This window comes from Hetaerina americana, unplaced genomic scaffold (assembly GCF_022747635.1).
Source record: "Hetaerina americana unplaced genomic scaffold, ioHetAmer1.1.p SCAF_11, whole genome shotgun sequence".
Lineage (NCBI taxonomy): Eukaryota > Metazoa > Arthropoda > Insecta > Odonata > Calopterygidae > Hetaerina > Hetaerina americana.
In genome coordinates, this window is record NW_027286181.1 from 9,404,487 (window position 1) to 9,425,117 (window position 20,631).

Genomic DNA, 20,631 nt, shown 5'->3' on the forward strand with positions numbered 1-20,631 from the left:
ATTTTAATTTTATTTTTCCCCCATGTAGCATTTATTTAATATATTCATTGATATTTTTCTATTCTAATTCTTATTTTCATATAATACCTGTAAAAATTACCTACACTCTTTGTTTTCATAGTTGATTTATTAATGCATGTAAATGAAGACGGGGTAGGTGAAAAAAGGGCATATCTGGTCTCAATCTTGCCCCAATAAAGACATTTTATCATTATTATATTAAGATAGATTTTGTAGGCATGCCTAATAGAACAATAAAAACTTTCTTTCCTTAATGCTGACTCCAGACATGGTAAGTCTATTCCCTTCGAAGTACTGCAAAAACATGGTATCTTATAATGTGATTAAATGGTTGAGGTCAATAAAATCTCACAATTATCATGGTGTCGTGTTTATTAACTTCTTAAAAAATTGTTTTAAATAGAAACTTTAAATAAACCCATCAAGGCCTTTTTTAAAATGTCAATGAACATATCAATATCACAGAATTGTACAATTCTTGATGACATGTCCAATTAGCAAGAATTGTTCCACAGGAACTCGTGGAATATTTCAACATTAGTTGCCTACTGTTCTCTGCCTTCATCCTTTTTCATTCCTTCTTTCTGTTTCTTCTGCTTCTTGGTTTCCATTTCATCAATGGGAGCAGGTTTCACAAATGGGATCTCATTTTCATAACCTAAAGATAAAAAAAGTTTAATCAAACACTATTATTGTATATTAAATCCATAAAAATGAAAAAAAATATTTAACTACTTTAGAAAAAATAAGCACCCTTGTAACCATTGAGATGAAGATAAAAGTGAAAAATGCCATGTACAATAGAGTGCCAATTAACCAAAGTCTAGTAATCCAATGGCTGGATTATCTATTGGTGCCAGCAAGAGACATTCCTTCCCTCGTAACTGTTCCCATTACCCCCCCCCCCCTCACTGCAATGTTAGCAGCTAATGACATTAAATCCAATAGGAAAATTTTCCTTCACACTCAAATAATTCACTCATGTCACTTATAGGAGTACAATTGAACCATGGATGAAACTTCTGAAACATTGCTCCATGACAGTAAAACCCAACTAAATTTTAACCAATGATCTTATTCCAGCTTTCCTCAGAAAGAGCATTAAAAGAAGTTAAGTCAGTGGCGAATTTGCTGTACAAGGTAGTTGAAAAACATTAGCTGAATAGCAATTACATAATCATTTTTTAGAGAGCAAAAGCATAGATCTACACCAAATATTTGACAGTGACTGAGGTTGGTGACCTAGATTTGTCATCAAATGCAAGCTCATATCACTTCGTAAAAATCATCCAGCTAGACCAGATGACCTCCATTTATGGTGATTACACACACAAATCCTCTAATACCTTTAATATCTAAGATCTTAAAAAAAAAAAAAAAACAAGATCTCCTGATTAAGTACGACACACACATTTCACAAAGTAATAGTAGTTGTGCATTTTCTGCCAGAGTACAAGATTTCAAGATCAACATTTAAGTGCATATATGTTTAGTCTCAAAAACTTCATAGAAGCAAGAAAATATTACAGCATTGAGTGAGATGAGCACACAAATGTGAGAGTTTCCCTCGACTGTGATTCTAATCCAGATCCCTCAATTTCTGACCAAGTGCTTTGGTCAGTTATGCCACTGAGGCATCCTCTTACACTCTCAGTCACACACTTATGGGGATCTTTGTTCAAATCATGGCCAAGAGGGAAGATTTTAGTGCAGGGAAATTCTCACATCTGTCTGCACATCAGCAGATGAGACTGCTAAAGCTACTCTGTTGCAACATTTTGCTAAAGTTTCTTTGAATTTGTAAGTCCTCTGGGAAGTGACAGCGTTTTGCAGGGGAGGATCAATGGCAGGGACTACCAGGCCCCCAGAAATAGCCTTTTCAATGGCCTGTATGCCGCTGTCCATGGAAACCAGAAGATTCTGTTCTCCACTGATTATTACCTGCCTCAGGAGATCAATAGCAGGTACTGACAGATAGCATCAAAAGACTATCATTTCTGCCACTCATAATTTTAAAAGTAAAACCCTTCATTGTTGACTTAAAAATTAATCTTTATTCATTAGACAGAAATGACTTTCTCATGTACTTTTCGTGACAGCAAAAACATTGGCACCATTGGAAAGGAAATTTCTTATCTAACAACTTCCTTAGGCAATATTTTTTTTAATCTCTGAAATTAAGCTATTCTCCAAAGATCATTACTATTTTTCAAAAAAGCAACACCCAATAATATAACTATTTGCCCTAGATGCAAGAATAAACAATCCTCAATTACTTTGTCTGAAACAAGTGTACCAAATGTAAACAAAGGATTTTCCATTTGTTCTCCACACATTTCTGCACTTATTGGCATCGCCTTCGGGATCAGTACTCCAGGTGTTAATTTTAGTAATTCAATGGATTGTGCGGGCATTGGCAGCTATAATAACATGACAGTGAATCCTAGTCTTTACACTTTTTGCCTTTAACCATATTTTTTTAATTAATGAAGCATATTCTTGGTTAGTAGCAAATGTTTTTGATTCAATGCTTGACCTGGAATAATTCAATTACCAAAGAGCCTTGACCAAATATGAGGGCGATTCGAAAAGTAAGGTCTCCTATTTTTTTTCATAAAAAATCTAATTATTCTCAACTTTGTGTACATCGTAGGATAGGTTGAGCATTTAGCTATTTTTCTACATAGTCGCCTTTTGATCAATCACTTTTTGCATCCTTGTAACCATCTTTTTCATACTGGCGTCGTACCTTTCTCCCACTGCATCACGAAGCCAACTGACGACTGCTTCTTGCACTTCCTCGTCTGACTTGAATTTCTGTCCTTCAAGGTGTTTTCTGAGAGCGGGAAAAAAGTGGTAGTAACTGGGGGCAACGTCCGGGCTGTAAGGAGGGTGGTCGATCATATCCCAGCCGAATTCATTGAGTAGGGTGGCCGTTTGATGTTACACATGTGGACGTGCATTGTCATGATGCAAACACACTCCTTTAGTGAGACACCTTGTTGTAACTGAGGACTACCGACACAATACTCTGCACAGAGAAGTGGCCACTCTCTTCATTAAGGCCTTCCTTTATCTCATGACGGGTAATTCTCCGGTTATTGCGCACCATCTCGTCAATTGGGGCAGTTGATTCCGGCAAAATCGGCCACCCCGACCGCTGCTCATCTTGGACATTTTCCCGGCCATCAAAAAACTCCTTGCACCACTTCCGCACGTTTTTGATGTCCATACACTTCCACTAAATGGCAATGAATTTATAATGGAGAAGCAGTCGTCAGTTGGCTTCATGATGGAGTCGTAGAAAGGTACGACGCTGGTATTAAATAGCTGCTCACAAGGATGCAAAAAGTGATTGATCGTCTTTTCAAATCGCCCTCGTATATTACCAAGAGAGAAAAAGTACTTGAAAGTCAAAATTTTATCATCCCTCGTTAAACTCAATTACTGCAGATAATTCGCACACTACTGCATAGAAACTTAGTAATGCTATTATCTTACCAGGAGGCATGAATGGTCTCAACAACTCAGGCACAAGTATTCCTGTTTCAGTTTGGTGTACTTCAAGAATTGCACATATAACCCTGGTGGTAGCACACATTGTGGCATTCAGCATATGAACATATGAAGTCTGTAAGAAGAAAATATATAATCCCGATAAATAATACTTATATACACATTAATTTGTAAAGAGCAACATAAAACTGAGCATTTATAGCTATAATTTACCTGAGCACCCATTTTCTTCGTCTGCCCATATCTAACTAAGAGCCTTCTAGCTTGATAATCCAGACAGTTGCTACAAGACACAAGCTCTCTAAAAGCACCTGGAATAAATACCAATATGATGCTATTAAAATGATTCTCTTAGAGTGACACACCTTTTTTGACAAAAAATCACAACATTGACTACATAATTTTTTAATACATACAACTCTATCCTAAACTGGAAATTAAATACGATTTTTACTACAATTAACTATTACTGCAGCTTTCTGAATCACTTCCAATTATTTTTTCAAATTGAAATAATTACAGCAATGATATTTTGAAATTATATGCTAGAGTGAATAATTTGACATTTTAAAAAAATTCATCGATTGTTGCATAAATAGCATAAATATATCCACACGTAGCATCCGACTTTGCAATGGAAAAGCATCAATTCTAAATACTTGAGATGGATCCAAATCAGAAAAAATGATTTTTGAGCACAATGGATATTTTCACTACTAAAAGGCATCTTGATGAAAAATTACATTTTTTACAAATAAGAAAAATTCTTTTCGTACAATGGGTATAAGTGAAATGGCATCCATATTTGCTTTATCTATGTATGAACACTGAATTGATTGATTGATTTTTAATGGTTCCTAAAAGACAAGTTTGGGACATATATGGAACACGCCACATTACTTACAAATATTTCAGACAAACACAGACAGAAATACAGTTGGAGTTTGATTACAAATGATAGTCACAAATAAACAAGAAAACAGTGAACAGGAGAAGTAACAGCATACATAGAATAAAATTATTTATCAACTGAGAGAGACATGAATTCATTCACAAAATAGAATTTATGTTTGCAAAGGAACAGATGAAATTTTGATTTAAATTACAACAAATTTTCCAATTCCCTCAGTTTTCTAGGTAATGCTTCCAGGAATTTGAAGCATGTGTTTTTAATGCCAGACTGCAAAACTTGACAACAACAGGAAGGCTTTACAACTGAACATATAGAATGAAAGATTTTTTGGTAAACACCCAGATTTCGAACTTCCTTTCCTTTCCAAGGGGCCTTTCCATTCATGGAAATGGGTTACCCCTCCTAACTCAGCATGACCTGTATCAAGACAATGTATTCTCTATTGCGGCATTCAAGAACTAGAGCCTCTGCGAGCAAATTACAAACATCGCACTTCATATTAGCAATCAGGGAAATCAAAATAGATGTTTTCAAAGAATCAAAGAAGATGTTTGATCTCAGTCATGAGGATGATTGGCTCTGTAAAATTAGCAATAAAATGTACCAGAACATCAAACATACATGATATAAGATTTTGAATGGTAAATAAAAAAATAATAGAAGAAAATGTTTAGGAATGAGAAATAACTGTTAATAATACAGAAATATAGATCCTAATCTTACTATATAATAAATGTGAAACTCCAATAGCCGTAAACAGTTTACCTTTCTAAACAAAGTAAAAATGAAATTAGTTGGCTAGCGCCACAAGTCAAGAAGGGGCAAAAGGTAAAAAAGGATAATGAGGTAGGTAAAAGGGGTAAAAGGTAAAAAAGGAGAGGATAAGAAAGGTGAATACGAATACGCGTATTTCGGCCACAAAGTAGCCCTCTTCAGCGTACTGAAGGGTAATCGTCACTACAACACAAGTCGAAGTGAGAAAGAGTAAGGGCAATCCGAAGAATATATAGTGTTACATGTGTGGGGGAGGGGGGGGTGGTGAAAAAGACAAAAGCCAATGGACGAGGCTGATGGTAGAGGAGTTTGAAACAATAGGTTATGTAGTGAGGGGGAGGGAGAATTACACGGTCACGGAAATGACCGTTGCAAAAAGGGAAAAAAGTGAAAGGGAAGCTTAACACAACCGTTAAGCGAACGTAGATGGGGGAGGGAGAAGTGAAAGGCAACCTACAACAAATAACCATTGAGGATGTGGGAAAAAACCGTTACAGAGGATGAAGGGATATATATATATTCCTAATCTTACTATTTAATCTCACTGAATATTATCTCATTTCCTAGCAGAGTAAGAAAAATTCACAGACTGCTTAGTGAGAAAGTGTACAAGATTGCATGTACATGTATACATACATTAGTCCACCATGCCCAAAACTGATACATACATTTATACTAAGCTACATATGCATTTGAATTGGCCAGAATTGCTTTTGCAGAGCATGTGGCTTACGTTCCAAGGCAATTTTATACAATCAATGAAAATCTAGGACACTTCAACTCACAAAAAATTAGCGCAGCTTATGCACCAACACGGATTCAAGGGCGCCATTCAAGAGCATTCACAATTACCTGAGCCAGGGAACCAAGCCTCTAGATCGAGCTTCTTTGATGCTGCATTGTTAAGTGCCCCAGACACTATGTTCACAATCCGATAGGGGATACCTAGCTGCTGATAGAAATCCTCAGCATTCCCTATCATTTCATCCATCATTTCCCAGGATTTGTCCTCAAGTGGAGAGGTTAGGCAGAACTGCTCCACCTGCACAGGGGAAGAAATGAGACCATATCCATCAATAGGAACTTGAAGATGCATTCTTAAATAAAACCAAAATATGTATACAATACAGCCAATTCCAGAGTTACACATTCCTTGATTACTGTACATTCACTTTAAGTAAGTAGCCACTGTTCATGAAGATGCCAGTTTACTTTAACAGTCACGATAAACCAGCACAACAAAAATTTAAGATGCATGTATTTGTGGTTAGTTGCAAGCAAATGCAGTGAAAAATACCTGAGCATCCTCCGAGGAAGTTAATAACCAATCACGAATAATATTCAGAAACAACTGTCTCTATAGTCGGAGGGTATCATGGGATTTTAAGCAAATGCTATCGACTCTCTTTAAGTTTTCACAGTTACTCGTACCCTTTGAAGAGGAAGAAACTTTGATTTCAAATTTATCATTATTATTGATCAACAAGAAGCCTGTAAATAACTCACAGAAAGTCACGTCACTTATTGATAATTGGTAGGCTGTGGAACAAAATGAAGCATACATCACCTCCACTATTTGTGCAATTTTAATGCATTGTTTCCCAATAAAGGATCAAGTAGAGAAAGTTTTGTTAAGTAGGACAAAGATATGTCCGAACAAATTAGTAATATCCCTTAAATGCATTTTTAAATGACAGCCTCAGAATTTTCCTACATTAAACGTATCAAACACTAATTTTTCCCAAGTAACTGCCAAATTTCCTGAGTTTTCCAGGTTTTTCCTGATTCACTGAGTTGGTAAAGACCCAAATAAATGTATATTACTAATATGATTAGCCTCTTTGCAGATGGAAAATTAATAACAGTTTTTTTATAACCACAAAAATAGCTGTAAACATTTTTTCATAAGTAAACAACACAATATTTCACAAAAAACATCATAATTGTACCAAGAATCAGAATTTTTAGTAGCAAGTTCGGATTTTTAATAAGAAAATGAATTAAAATGTTAAATTTAGTTACAAGCACTTAATGAAATGCCATTTCCATTCAAATCCAAATGGCAATACATTCTCAACCAATGGGTTATCCATCTCATGATGCTGCCATACCTTTTCAAACTGGTGAACTCTGAAAATTCCACGAGTATCCCTGCCATGGGAGCCCACTTCCTGTCGAAAGCATGTCGAGATCCCAGCATACCGAATAGGCAAACTTGCTTCTGGAATCCACTCACCACGATGGAATGCTGCAATAGGTTGCTCTGATGTTGCGATCAGATATTTCTCCTCTGTTTCATTGGTGTCCTCTTTACCAGCTTCCTTACCCACAACCTAGAATCAGTAAATTAATTATTTCATTAGGGTTTACTTTGAGGTGAAAAAGCTCACACACCCACACCTACAGTGCATCAACAAGTCCCATACATTGTCGGAAAACCATAATTACATCCACTTCTCATTTTTTCATTCAACTCTGGATATATAGGTCCATATCTTAAGCTGACAATCCAAACCACTCCCTCTCCTCGCATCACTAGCCGACCTCATCGCCTATCCATAATGAATTCACATTCATGTCCCACCCACACATCCTCTCGTTTCAATTCCTCTTTGAAAGATACTTGGTGTTCATCATTACCAACAGCATAGTATTCTTTCTTTCATTATCAAAATCAGTTTCTTTCTTTCAACTTTTGCAATTGCAGGAACTGCATGTAAATGGCTGTGAATAATGAACTGCTAAAGAACAAGGAGATAATCATTAGCATGATGAATAAAAGGAACGATTACTAGTGTAAACAAATAAAACCTGAAGCATAGCAACAACACTGGTGATATAGTTAAAATTACTTAAACTGGAAGATAAGAGTTCTAAATATATTTTTACCAAGTAAAAGAGGTTAGTAAAGCGTCTTTACGAGGATAAAGTAAATGAAAGTACAACAGAATATAAGAGACAAGTCCTGCATGCTCTTTAAAGGTGGCAACAGGAGAATCAACTTGGGCGGTCACATGCATGAGAACAAGAAGATTGTCCAATACCACCACCACATTCAAACACTTATTTTCACAGGAAAACTTAGGGTGACATGGTAAAAGCTAATGTTGGTGGGGAGCAGATGAAGACAGGAACAACAAAGGGCCAATGATCAACCATTAACCGCACTCATCAATGAATCGCAGTCATGGTAGGATGCATAACAGGGTTAATGTATTTAATACGGAATGAGATAAGTCACAACAAACTGAAAGTAATGAGATTCTCAAAAAGTAGGAGTTCTAAATTAAACATCTAAGAATGAGGAAATGGAATGAAGCAGGTGGAAGACTGCACTCATTAAGGTAGTATTTTGGAGGGAAATGATTGTGGTATTAGAGACCTTAGGAGAAGAATTGTGTCGGTAAAAGAAACATTTGCAAAGAGCAAATAATTGATGACAATGATGTAAAGCAAAGAGGTACAGAAAAATCATTACCAATCAATTCATCATATGGTCATTTATTGAGTCATAAAGATCTAAAACTGTGAAAGTGACAAGCATCACTTTTCACAATTACCTTGATGCTCAATGTAGTCTTGCATTTGCGAAGAAATAATGGCCTGCATCCTTCACGATAGAAGTGCAGTGTTAAGGCAGAGTGAATATATTCTTCGATCTTTAAATGTTGAACAGAGACAATGATGACAAACCATATTCTCAGTCAATTGCAGTTTGAGCTCTTCCTTATTCAGGCTTGAATAATTTCAAACTTTTCAGCTGACTCCAAAGCCCTTTATCTCCATCACAAGACTTGCCTCATTCGTTAGGAAGTCTTAGTGGACATAAATGCACACCATTAAAACAACACGTGAGACACCCAACCTTATAAACGTCAACATCAGCAGCAGACGACATACCCATTAGAGGTGATGAAACGATGAAACAGTTACACCAATAAGACACAATTCACATGAAAAAGAAACCCCAAAAAAGTATCAAACTTTTATAGGCATTTGTTCAATTCATTCTCCTTATATCTGAACACTTGCATTGATGTGACCTTCCCGGGGCTAGCACAGGAATTTGAGTCGGCTCTGTTTTTAAAGCCCTGCCTTTCCCACCCGCTGTAGATCAGACAACTTTCTGCCCGTGCCATCCATTAGACCCGGGCATGGGTGGATGAAGCTACAATTGAGAAGTAGCTGCCAGCATTCTGGCACTTGCTGGGGGGGCGAGAGTAGAGTAAGGAGGCTAATGAGGGAAAGCATAAGGATATGAGGATAGCAAAGGACCGAAAGCACCTGGAGAGCAGTGACTGGAATCCAAGAAGACTTGCTTGGGAAAGGCAAGAGGAGGAACACAATTCTGTTAACAATAATTTAAACCTTTGAATGCATGGATTTAAATTTATTTCATCCTTCAGAGCAATGCCTCAGATTGTTGTTTCTCTTTGTGTCTTGAAAAGTATGATACACTCGTATAGTATACCTAGAGCCATGCAACCTGGACGACAGGCATGAAAAAAAAAATACTTGTTATTTCAGAAAACAAGAGAAATAACCACTCATTACAAATGGGAACATTTTGCAGATGCGAAGGATAATTAAATCAAATCAATCCTGGAGGAAATAAAGAAAAGATTATTTTATGCAGACAAGTCTTTAAAAATTTGCCACTTATGCGCTATAGTGCTATTTATTGCCCTGAAATCTTTGGAACACACACACATATATATATATATATATATGTATATATACATACAATGAATCATTAGCAACAAATCAATAATCATTAATATAAGAGGTGGGCTCCAAAAGTAAGGAGACTATATTTTTATGAAAAAATATTTATTATTTTTACTTATTTATTCTTCAATATTCAAGTTGTACATTGGGACAATTGGGCTTTGGTTTTGAAATCCATAAACCCATGATTCGTCACCAGTTATGCTCCTTTTGAGCAAATCAGGATCATCATTGATGTCATTCAACAGCTCCTGAGCGATGATCATGCGATAGTTCTTCTGGCAAATTCTTTGAGCCATTATTTTATAGCAGAAAATCGCCAAGCACACCAAAACACCTTTGTATCTGTCAAAACACCTTTGTATCTGTCAAAACACCTTTGTATCTATCAAAACACCTTTGTATCTGTCAATAACATACAAATTAGGTGACATAGTAGAAGCAATAAAAAAATGTTAAGGGCATGTGGTTCAATACGACAAAATAATCGAAAATCAAATATATATGCTGCCCACGAAATTTGAAAAGTCACCTTACTTTTTGAACACACCTCGTACATATCATCTTTTCCAGAAATTAGACTACCTCCAAAGTGACAAGGGAACAGTATAAAGGACAAAGGGTTTCTAAAGGAGATCTGGCTCCAGAGAAGGCAGAAGTGGTGCAATCGGACAACATGGTGATGGCTACCAAACCGGTTGAGTGAAGAAGTGAAGAACAAAAAAACCCACATTTGGCAAAGGAAAAAATTCTCTCCCACCAAGACAATGCACAGGTGAACAATTGTGCAGTTTCTATGGCAAAAATTATTGAATTAAAGTTCGACTAATTATAACATCCACCCAACACACCTGATTTGGTCCTTAGAGAATTTTTTTAATTGTCAAAATGGAAAAATGGCTCGGCAGAAAACGATTCACGTTCAACGATGCAGTCATCACCAACACAGATGCCTATGCCCACAGGACCTTAAGAATTCCTAATTTTTGGATAACTTAAAAAAGTTGGAGAATGGCTTGGAAAAAATTATAAGGCCTAAAGGAGATGACGTTACAAAATTTTAAAAAATCTACCAAAACAATCTGTTTTTCTATTGAATAACCCACATACCTAAAGATTTCTCCTTATAAGGTTATACATTCAGAAAAATACACCACCCTAATTTATGTATCTATGGTTAGAATTTAGTAGTAGATGAGGTGGAAAGAAAAACTCCAAATAGGAAACTGCCACGACATTCAGCTGCAGAGGATTACAAATACAGATCGGCAATATTGTGGGCACAGCACGAGACACAGTGTTAGAACTCTCAATGGTTTCCTCATTCTCTGTTCTCAGGACCAGGTGACATTTAAGACAGTACACTTTAGGTCACTCAAAACATAAATAATACCCTTAGAAATAAAATGTTTTGAATAAAATTATATTTACCTTGTAAAGTTCCTCATCAAACTGAGAGAGCTGAGCAACTTCCTGCATAACATCCTTCTTCATGAAAAATGGAGTGTACAGCGGCTTGTATTTCTTGCCATACAGAATTCTTAGTGCTAGTTGAATAAGAGCTTGTTCTAGAAACACCGCAGGCCCCTAAAACAAATAAGCAGTTATTGAAAAGTATGCACCAACATGAAGTTATGTTGCCTTTCGTTATCGAATTGTGATAATATTAGGGGGTTACATCTGATAGTACATACGAGTTTATAATTTGGGCAATTATGGATTTGATGCTTTGGTGATTTGTACTGTTAGAAAATTAACATGGCATTAGACCGATACATAAAAATAGAGTGGCCTTTAAAATAAAAAGATAATTAGAAGCTTAAGTTAACAACTTCAACCTTGAAAGAATGTATTGGTTTCTCTTATTCACTGCAGTTTGGACTACTGTGACCCTTGCTATTATGCAGCCAATATTTTTAGCGCTACACTGCTCATTCATGGGTTATTTTCCTTTCACATACATGAAAACTGTGCCCAAAAAATGCAAAGGGACTTTTTTTTCTTGCCAACTGCACTACTGTTGAGATTTCATACCATTACTAGTTTACTAGTTGATATCCTTATGCTTATGAGAAAAATGCCCACATTGATGAAAATAGTACCCTAACAAGCAATAAGAATTAGCAAATAGGTGATTATTAATTCATCATTGGTAACAACGTGAATTCAATATAGCAAGAATATTAGTAGGGACCATGAGCTCGCATTACATATATCAAGCTTCAACTGCATCTGGTTGTTAGCTAGATTTCATCATGCCACATTTTTCCCCCATTCACAGTTTTTCTACATGTCCAAAGAAGTACTCTATCCCCTTGGCATTCTCTTACCATTAGATAATAACCTCTTCCACCAGAAACACTTGCACCTCGCTCAGCATCCATGCCATCTATCATGTGAATCAGATCGACGTGAGAATACTTTTTCCTCAGAGTGCAATCCCCAAACGTCCTTTCCACTCTGTTCTCATCCTGAAACAAAAATCAGGAAGACAATAATGAGTTATGCATGCAACCATGCACATTTCACAATACTACATTATTCGAAAATATACCATAAACCATAAAAAACCATAAACACCATAATCAACCCAAAGGTCGGTTTGGTAGGTGATGGTAGAGTTCACCCAGTAATAAGCCCTATACAGCTGTGAAATTCGGTAATTCTTTCCAAATCCAAAAAGCGGCTTTATCTTTCGTTAAAATGGAAAAACTTGGCTTTCGTGCGGTCATATAATTCTTCATTTTGGATGGATTGACCCCAACTGGAATCCATCCGAAGTAGACCAAAGTGTACGGGGACTCTGCTCCTTCAATATCGATTGTTAAAAAGTGGGCAGCTGAATTCAAATGAAGTCACATATCCTATAAGATCACACATGTGAAGGATGGCCAAAAACCGCACCCTCACCAGAAACCATTGAACCTGCACACGATATCCTGTTGGACAATAGGCGAGTGAAAGAGAGTGATATAGCCAAGGCCGTGGGGATATCGGAAGAAAGAATGCAAAACATCTTGCACAAAGAATTAGGGATGCAAAAGCTTTGCACAAAGTTGGTGCTGCAATTACAGAATTCTGATCAAAAGCAAATGTGCAAATGACTTTTGCAGCAATCTTTGAACCAATTCAAGAAAGAACGGACTGATTTTGAGGGGCGATTTGCCACCATGGATGAGACATGGGTCAACCATTACACACCAGAAATGAAACAGTGGTCTAAGCAGAGGGTGGAAACCAAAGGTTCAACGCCAAAGAAAGCAAAGTCAATCGCATCTGCTAGAAAGGTCATGGCCAGGGTGTTTTGGGATAGAAAAGGGATCCTGTTAATTGATTGGCTAGGGCAAATATTATTCCAACCTTCTTAACCAGATGGATGCCAACATTTGCCAGAAGAGGCTTTGCTTGAAGAAAAAAAATCATCTTTCACCAGAAAAACCTGCTGTCACCTGCTCACAAAAGTCTTTTGGTGATAGGAAAACTAAGGGATTTGAGGTACGATTAGCTCAACCATCCGCGTATTCTCCTGATTAAGCGCCCTCAGACTTCCATCTGTTCTCAAACTTGAAGAAAATTGTTTCTGGGAAGCAGTTCGGATCCAATGAAGAAGTTGAGAGCTGTAGATGAATATTTTTGCAGCCTTCCAGACTCTCACTTCTGGAGAGGAATACTGATGCTGGAGAAATGCTGGACCAAGTGTGTTGAAGTCAAGGGAGATTATGTAGAAAAATTAAAATCAGAACAATAGACAGTTAACTTCATATCCTGGTTTTTCAGCGAGGAAAGTAAATAATCTATTTAAGGAATTCACCTAGCCCATGAGCAAATGACTGTATAAAAAGCATATGGCCACATTAGATCATTTTAAATCCAATTTAATGAATTTCCTGAGGAAAATGTGCAGAATGTGCCAAATTGTATACAAGGCAATTTCGAAACATTAAGGATTTATTTTAACACTTTTGTAAACAATGAAAGTATTTGGCAACTAACCATTACGTTTAAAATATTAATAATTCGATAATGATTGGAATTTCAATATGTACAATAACTTGCAATACTAGAAGGATGAAAATTATTTTCAAAATTGTTCTCCCTTACAACAATTAGTAAGTACACCCATCTAACTCCATAAATCCAATATTTTCACCTACATGTAGGAATTTTCTTTAAAATAAAAGAGTTAAAGATCACTTCCTACCTCATCATCACTAATAGGAACTGACTTATGCAAATGATTTCCTATTTCCTTCAGGGCAGCATTCCGTTCACTCTCCAGCTGCTGCATGATCTTGTCATTCTTCACCATTTCTTCATCAACAAGCACACGAATTTTCTTGATTTGTGCAACTGTTACACTCTTCAAATTCTCAGCATTCAGGGATTCTAGGTTGTTCACCACATCCTCAGAGAGGGCATCATCTTCACCTGGACTATGCTGTTTTTTCTGAAATAAGCAAATACCATTGAATATAAAGGTGGCCAATGTATTTCATGCATAAAAATATATATTGCTAATTTAAAGGATTCTCTTTTGGCAAAATATCACTGGAGAATGGTTTACATTATGTCAAGGCATCATACCTTGGTCAAATATGGACTTCAAATTATAATTGGTATGTTAGGTCTCAACAAATTGCATCACTCAACTTCTGAGGATAACAAACAATGCTTGTTTCCTCCCACCCTTGGAAGAAATATTTTCCGAATTGCATTGTTCATTTTTTTCAAAGCACTTCAATATATTGGAATATCTATATCATATGTAAAACACCTTTTCTGTGACTTTACACACATTTATTTTTGCATTGCTGAAGTTTTCACAACATGTGCTGAGTCTAACAAAATCAGTATATTTACCAGGGGCAAAATCATGAATCTTCATAAAATACGAGGGTGGTACAATAAGTCCTTAGAAAATCCAAGAGATGGTGCTTGTAGCATCGAAAATAAATTTTTTCCATTAAATAACACTCTTAACTAGTCAGCTGTTAAAGTTTCAGCTGTATCCGTCATATAGTTTCGTTGCTGTCATCGATTGAAGTAAACAACTTTGATTTGTCTATAAAAATGAATAAAAATGAGTTTCAAGCAGTGATTAAACACTTGTATTTGAAAGGGTTGACGCCGAAAGAAATCAAAGCTGAGTTGGACGAAGTTCATGGCACATCTGCTGCTGGGCTTGCAACTGTTTACAATTGGGTGAATGAGTTTAATCGTGGTCGCACATCCACAAAAGATGACAAGGTTATCACTAGGTAGAGTAGCTTCAATTTTGCATGAAAAATTGGGCATGAAAAAAATCTCGGTCAGATGGGTGCCATGTTTACTCACAGTGGAGAATAAACGCAATCGTGTGGTCGACTCTGAGGTTGTTTTGGCACTTTTCTGTTGCAATCCTGATGAGTTTCTGCGTTGATATATAACTGTTGATGAAACATGGATAAACCACTACACCCCATAGACAAAGCAACAGTCAAAACAGTGGATTTTTGAAGGCGAATGGGCTCCGAAGAAGGCAAAGACGGTCAAGTCGGCCAGTAAGGTTATGGCCACGGTCTTTTGGGAAGCTCATAGAATCATCAGCATTGATTACTTGAAAAGTGAACAACGATAACAGGAGAGTATTATGCATCATTATAGGAAGGGCTAAGCAAAGAAATCAAGGAAAAGCGTCCTCTTCTGAAAAAGAAAAAGATTTTCTTCCATCAAGAACATGCATGGGTGCACACCTGCACAGTCGCGATGGCCAAAATTATGGCATTAAAGTTCCAATTATTACAACATCCACCGTATTCACCAGATTTGGCCCCCCGATACTATTTCTTATTTCCAGACTTGAAGAAATGGCTTGGTGAACAAAGGTTTACGTCTAACGAGGAAGTAATCGATCAAACATTTAAGCACCCTAAACCCATTCAAAAAAACTGGGTCACTCCAGAAATTAGGCATTTGTCCAGGGTATTAAGGATAAAATCACATTATAAATATCCTCTGCAGATAACATACTGCACCATGAATATTCTAACTTAAAAAAGCTGTACCATATTATGGTAAAGAAATCAAAGAAAGAATATAATGATAAACTAATCTTAAATGCAACCAATAACACAAAAATGGCATGGCATATTATTAAACAAATTCTAGATGTAATGTAGTGGAGTTACCAGACCAATTTAGGAATGATAAAAATAAACCAGCGGATCCAATTAAACTGGCAAACGAATTCAATAGCTACCGATGGTTAATGTAGGAAATTATCGGCCCATATCTAAATCCCCCAGCTAGGAAAAATATTTGAGTATGTGTTTAATAAAAGGCTAATAGAATTCCTTGAAGGTAATAACCTGCCATCCCCAAAACAATTTGGATTCAGAAAAGGGAAGTCAAGAGAGCAGGCAATTATCAATGCAGTTGACACCATCATAAAACAAATTAACTCCAAGCAGAAAGTAATGGGTGTATTCTTTGACTTGTCCAGAGCATTTGATATGGTTGAGCATGATAAACTCTTGTTCAAATGTGACCAAATGGGTATTAGAGTCACTGCACAGCACTGTTTGGGAACATACCTCAATAATCGGCAACAAAGGGTAGCTGTCCAGAAGAATGGGAATACCTTCCTCTCTTCACTATTAGGTGTTGCAAGTGGTGTTCCTCAAGGGTCAGTGTTGGGTCCAATTTTATTTCTCATTTATATAAATGACCTACCCAAAATATTACGTGTAAATCCTCTCGGTAACTGCGTCTTATTTGCAGATGATGTGAGCGTTGTGCCGTATCAGAAATCCTTTGAAGATTTGATGACTTTAGGTAAAACCATTATTCAAGACATGGGCACGTGGTGCTATAGGAATAACCTTATTCTCATTGAAAAAAAACTCAGGCCATGATATTCTCTGCAAAAACCTGCCATTCTGATAAAAGTACTTCTCAGCCTATGTCAAATGACTGTAAAATTATTAAGGACAATAAATTTTTGGGAATATATTTTGATAAATACCTGAAATGGGACCTGCACATCACAAATCAAAGTAAAAAATTAAATTCTGTGCACTATCTTCTTTCAATTCTGAAACATACTGTTAGTATGGATGTTTCAAAAACACTCTACTATGGTCTATTTTATTCTCTTGTATCAGACGGTATCATAATCTGGGGAAGTGGGTCATCAACTAAGTTAAATAAAATATTTATTATTCAAAAGAAATTGCTTAGGTCCATGTGCAATAAACCTTATAGAGCCCACTGCAGACCTCTCGTTCAAAGCCTTGGCATCTTAACAGTCCCTAGTGTTTTTATTTATAATTTGGCAAGTTTTGTAAAAAAGAACATGCCTCTATTCCCATCAAATAATGGCATACACGCCTATGGGACTAGGACAAGAAATCATCTGTGTGCAGTGTCTGCTAGCATGACGATGATGTCCAAGGGACATCGTTCTCTGAGCATCAAAATATTCAACAGGCTTCCCATTAGTTTAAAAAATGAGAAATCACTCTCTATTTTTAAAAATAAATTATTTATGTACTTAAATGAGAAATATTTTTACAGTGTGAATGACTACTTCAATTCTGGGTAATTCTGAATTTTATATTGTGTAAATTCTTAATTACGTGTGTAGGTGTAATTTTATTTTATTTTTCTTTTCTCTGGCTATTAATCCAATTACTGTACTTCTTGACGTACCCTATACGATTACATAATTGTATGATATTCTGTACCATACTATGTACTTGTCAATTGGGGAAATAAAATTATTATTATTAAAACAAATGTCTATTTTGAGGAACTTCCAAAATCCGACTTTTTAGACGGCTTAAAAAAATTGGAAAAACGCTTAAGACTATGTACAGAATTGAAGAAGATTATGTTGAAAAATAAAAAAAAATTACCCAAAAAAATTGTTTTTTCTACTTTTTTCTAAGAACTTATGGTCCCACCCTCGTATATAAATTAAATTTCTTTTTTGAATTTTGTTTGAAAAATCTGAGTCATATTTTAAGACTGATAAAATTTTAAAATATATTTCTTTAAACAAAAATATTTTTGAATTGAAAAATTATTATCTGAAGTGCATCAAGTTAGCCAGTACACAATTTATTGATTGTCTACTATGCAGAATTTTACAATGATTAAGTGATTTTGCAATATTTCTACAACTCTGCAATTTATAGCCCATAGATATTTCAAGATACTCTTCATGGTGTACACAATTCCATTGCAATTTATAATGAAACCTTTTGCTAGGTGAAGTAAATTATATCAACATTTAATGATATTAAATGAGAGTTCATAGTAGGCTAGCACATTGCTTTAAACTCGGTAAAGTTAAAGAATTTAATCCACCTTGACGTGTGAAAGTTTCATACAAGAACATATGACATCCACCTCAAATTGTAGAATAAGAAATAAAATAGTCGGGAAGTGATACATATAATAAAACTGATATTGCATACATATAATAACATGACATTCTCAAAAATCCAATTCAAAGGTACTAATTCTTGAGTAGCATGCATCTCACTAGAAAATCTACAAAGCTTAGCAAGGAAAATAAAATAATTAGTAAAACTAAATACTCCAAACTAACATAGCACTGGTTTAATCTTTAAAATTAAAAAATATTGCACTAAATCTACTAAGGCATAAAAAAATAATTTTTACTAAAAAAGTACACAATAATACCCATTGAACACTAAATGCAATAACTAACGAAAAACAAAACTAAAAATGAACCGAGGAAAAATACTGATGTTATGTACAAGGTCAGTTTCTCACCTGCCTTGGAAATGAAGACATATCATCACCAAAGCTTTTTATGTGCCTGAACCATCTTAAAACATGAGGATAAAGAGTTGGTGGAGATTCTGGGACAGAATTGAACACTTCAACATCCTCTAGTGTGGGAGAATGTCCCACTATATAACTCTGGCAAGCTAAATGGTCATTCAATACAGCTAAGTTAGTTTTTCCATCAGCACACCACCATTCCCTTGAATCCACACAAATGTTTGATTTAATTGGTTTTGACATTCCTTTCCTTTCAGCCTGAAATCAGATGATTTCTTTCAGGATTATATGAAAAGAGAAATATTAGCTCAGGTGGATTACTGCTAAATAATCATGCATTTGAATATTGAATCACATGGAAAACATAAAACATGTGATTACTCCAAGCAATTTAAATCTTTGGACTAGAAATCATGCCTTCTATACTTTAACTGGAATACATAAAATTAGTCCTGGACCAAACTAAGTTTTTCATACAAAAAATCCTGCCCCCTAGGCCAGACATTTCATTAATGTAATGTTTACAATTTTCCTCTTATATGCATAATTCCTATATACCTCTAAAGCCACTCTTTTCCCAAGATTAATATCAACGATCTGATGAATATGTTCACACAGAATAGCCATTTTCTTGGATACTTTTTTAAACCGATAACTGACAGTCAGAGGTATGATCTCTGGAATTAGAGGGAAAAGAGTTGGGGTGACAAACCATATTCAATTGCCATTAATGATCAGGGGGATTGGGGTGGTGTGGTGGCTTTTCACCCAGAGGACCAGGGTTCGCATCCCAGAGGCAGCAGATATTTTCAGTGGTATCCCATTCCTACTTAAGGTGCTTTGTGGGGAGAACTTCAAGCGAGTTGTAGTGTTACTATCTTAGAAACTACTCTTATGGATAATAATCTGCACTCTAACAGATTTGAATCAACTACCATCTATGCTTAGGAGAGGTCTCATAACAAAATCTAGTTTTGGAGCTGGCGCAAGGTTTGGGACGTAGAGAATTAACTGAGTACATTTATCCTAAGTAAGTTTTCTCCCATTTTATTTTTGAAAGATATCTGTTACCCTCTGAAAAAGGCAAATGGTTAGATCAAATTACGACGGATTTAAGCACTTATTTTACTATAGCCATAAAGGCTCTTGTCATTCGAATAAGAGTATATTTATCAGCAAATATAGTGGATATTAACAGACATTATTCAGCCGAAAATATTACTACGAGAGACAATATGTAATTAATTAATATCAAAAAACCTGCACCGCCTAAGGGAAATTACCTTCATTTTCTCTCCGATCTCTTTGCTGCATATGTTCTTTAACTTGTTCCAACCATCAGCTTTGTGTCGATCTAAAACAAGAAATGATTAATGTAACCTCAAATAGTATCATAGGTTAATGTGAATAATACGTGGTGTGTAGACACATTTGGCAATATTTAACAAGGCTTGCTAGCATCTCCTTTACTATAGATTTCTCAATCTAAATCTGAAAGCTTAGATTCAACACATACATTAAATACTCACGCTGTCTCCACTTATTGTCTTTCTCTATGACATTCTCAACCAATCCTACATCTTTGAATCGCTGTTTCTGGTTCTCCCGAACGTAGTTTGGGTCTCCTCCTTTCTCCGGGCGAAAGAGCTCGATATCCAAAACCATTGCTCTCCGGTAATGCCACCGGTTTTGTAAAACTGCACTTCAAAATTGACTGACTACACAACCTACTGAAATAACGTTGAAACCAAAGTATCGTGTTAAAAAACTTCACGCAAGCTGTGACAAACCACGACCCATTGAACCCGACAGTTGACGTGACAAACGTGGTCAACAGTCCATTCCACTCAAATCACGATTAACGATCGTCAGCATTAGGCAAGCAC

At 36.0% G+C, this 20,631-nt stretch overlaps 1 protein-coding gene across 2 annotated transcripts; it reads right to left on the reverse strand.

The window, feature by feature from the left end:
• Nucleotides 1-375: 375 nt before the first annotated feature.
• Nucleotides 376-20,602, reverse strand: SerRS (Seryl-tRNA synthetase). 2 transcript variants are annotated; one of them, XM_071599213.1, is made up of 11 exons: nucleotides 20,275-20,602; nucleotides 20,029-20,099; nucleotides 18,734-19,003; nucleotides 14,154-14,399; nucleotides 12,283-12,423; nucleotides 11,384-11,539; nucleotides 7,336-7,557; nucleotides 6,077-6,266; nucleotides 3,751-3,848; nucleotides 3,523-3,652; nucleotides 376-679 (listed from the first exon to the last, which is right to left on the reverse strand). In XM_071599213.1, exons 1-11 carry the CDS (start codon nucleotides 20,408-20,410, stop codon nucleotides 567-569), a joined length of 1,773 nt encoding a protein of 590 aa, XP_071455314.1. In that variant the 5' UTR covers nucleotides 20,411-20,602; the 3' UTR covers nucleotides 376-566. The 2 variants fall into 2 exon arrangements, with proteins under 2 accessions (XP_071455314.1, XP_071455316.1); XM_071599215.1 differs by lacking the exon at nucleotides 18,734-19,003.
• Nucleotides 20,603-20,631: the final 29 nt, after the last annotated feature.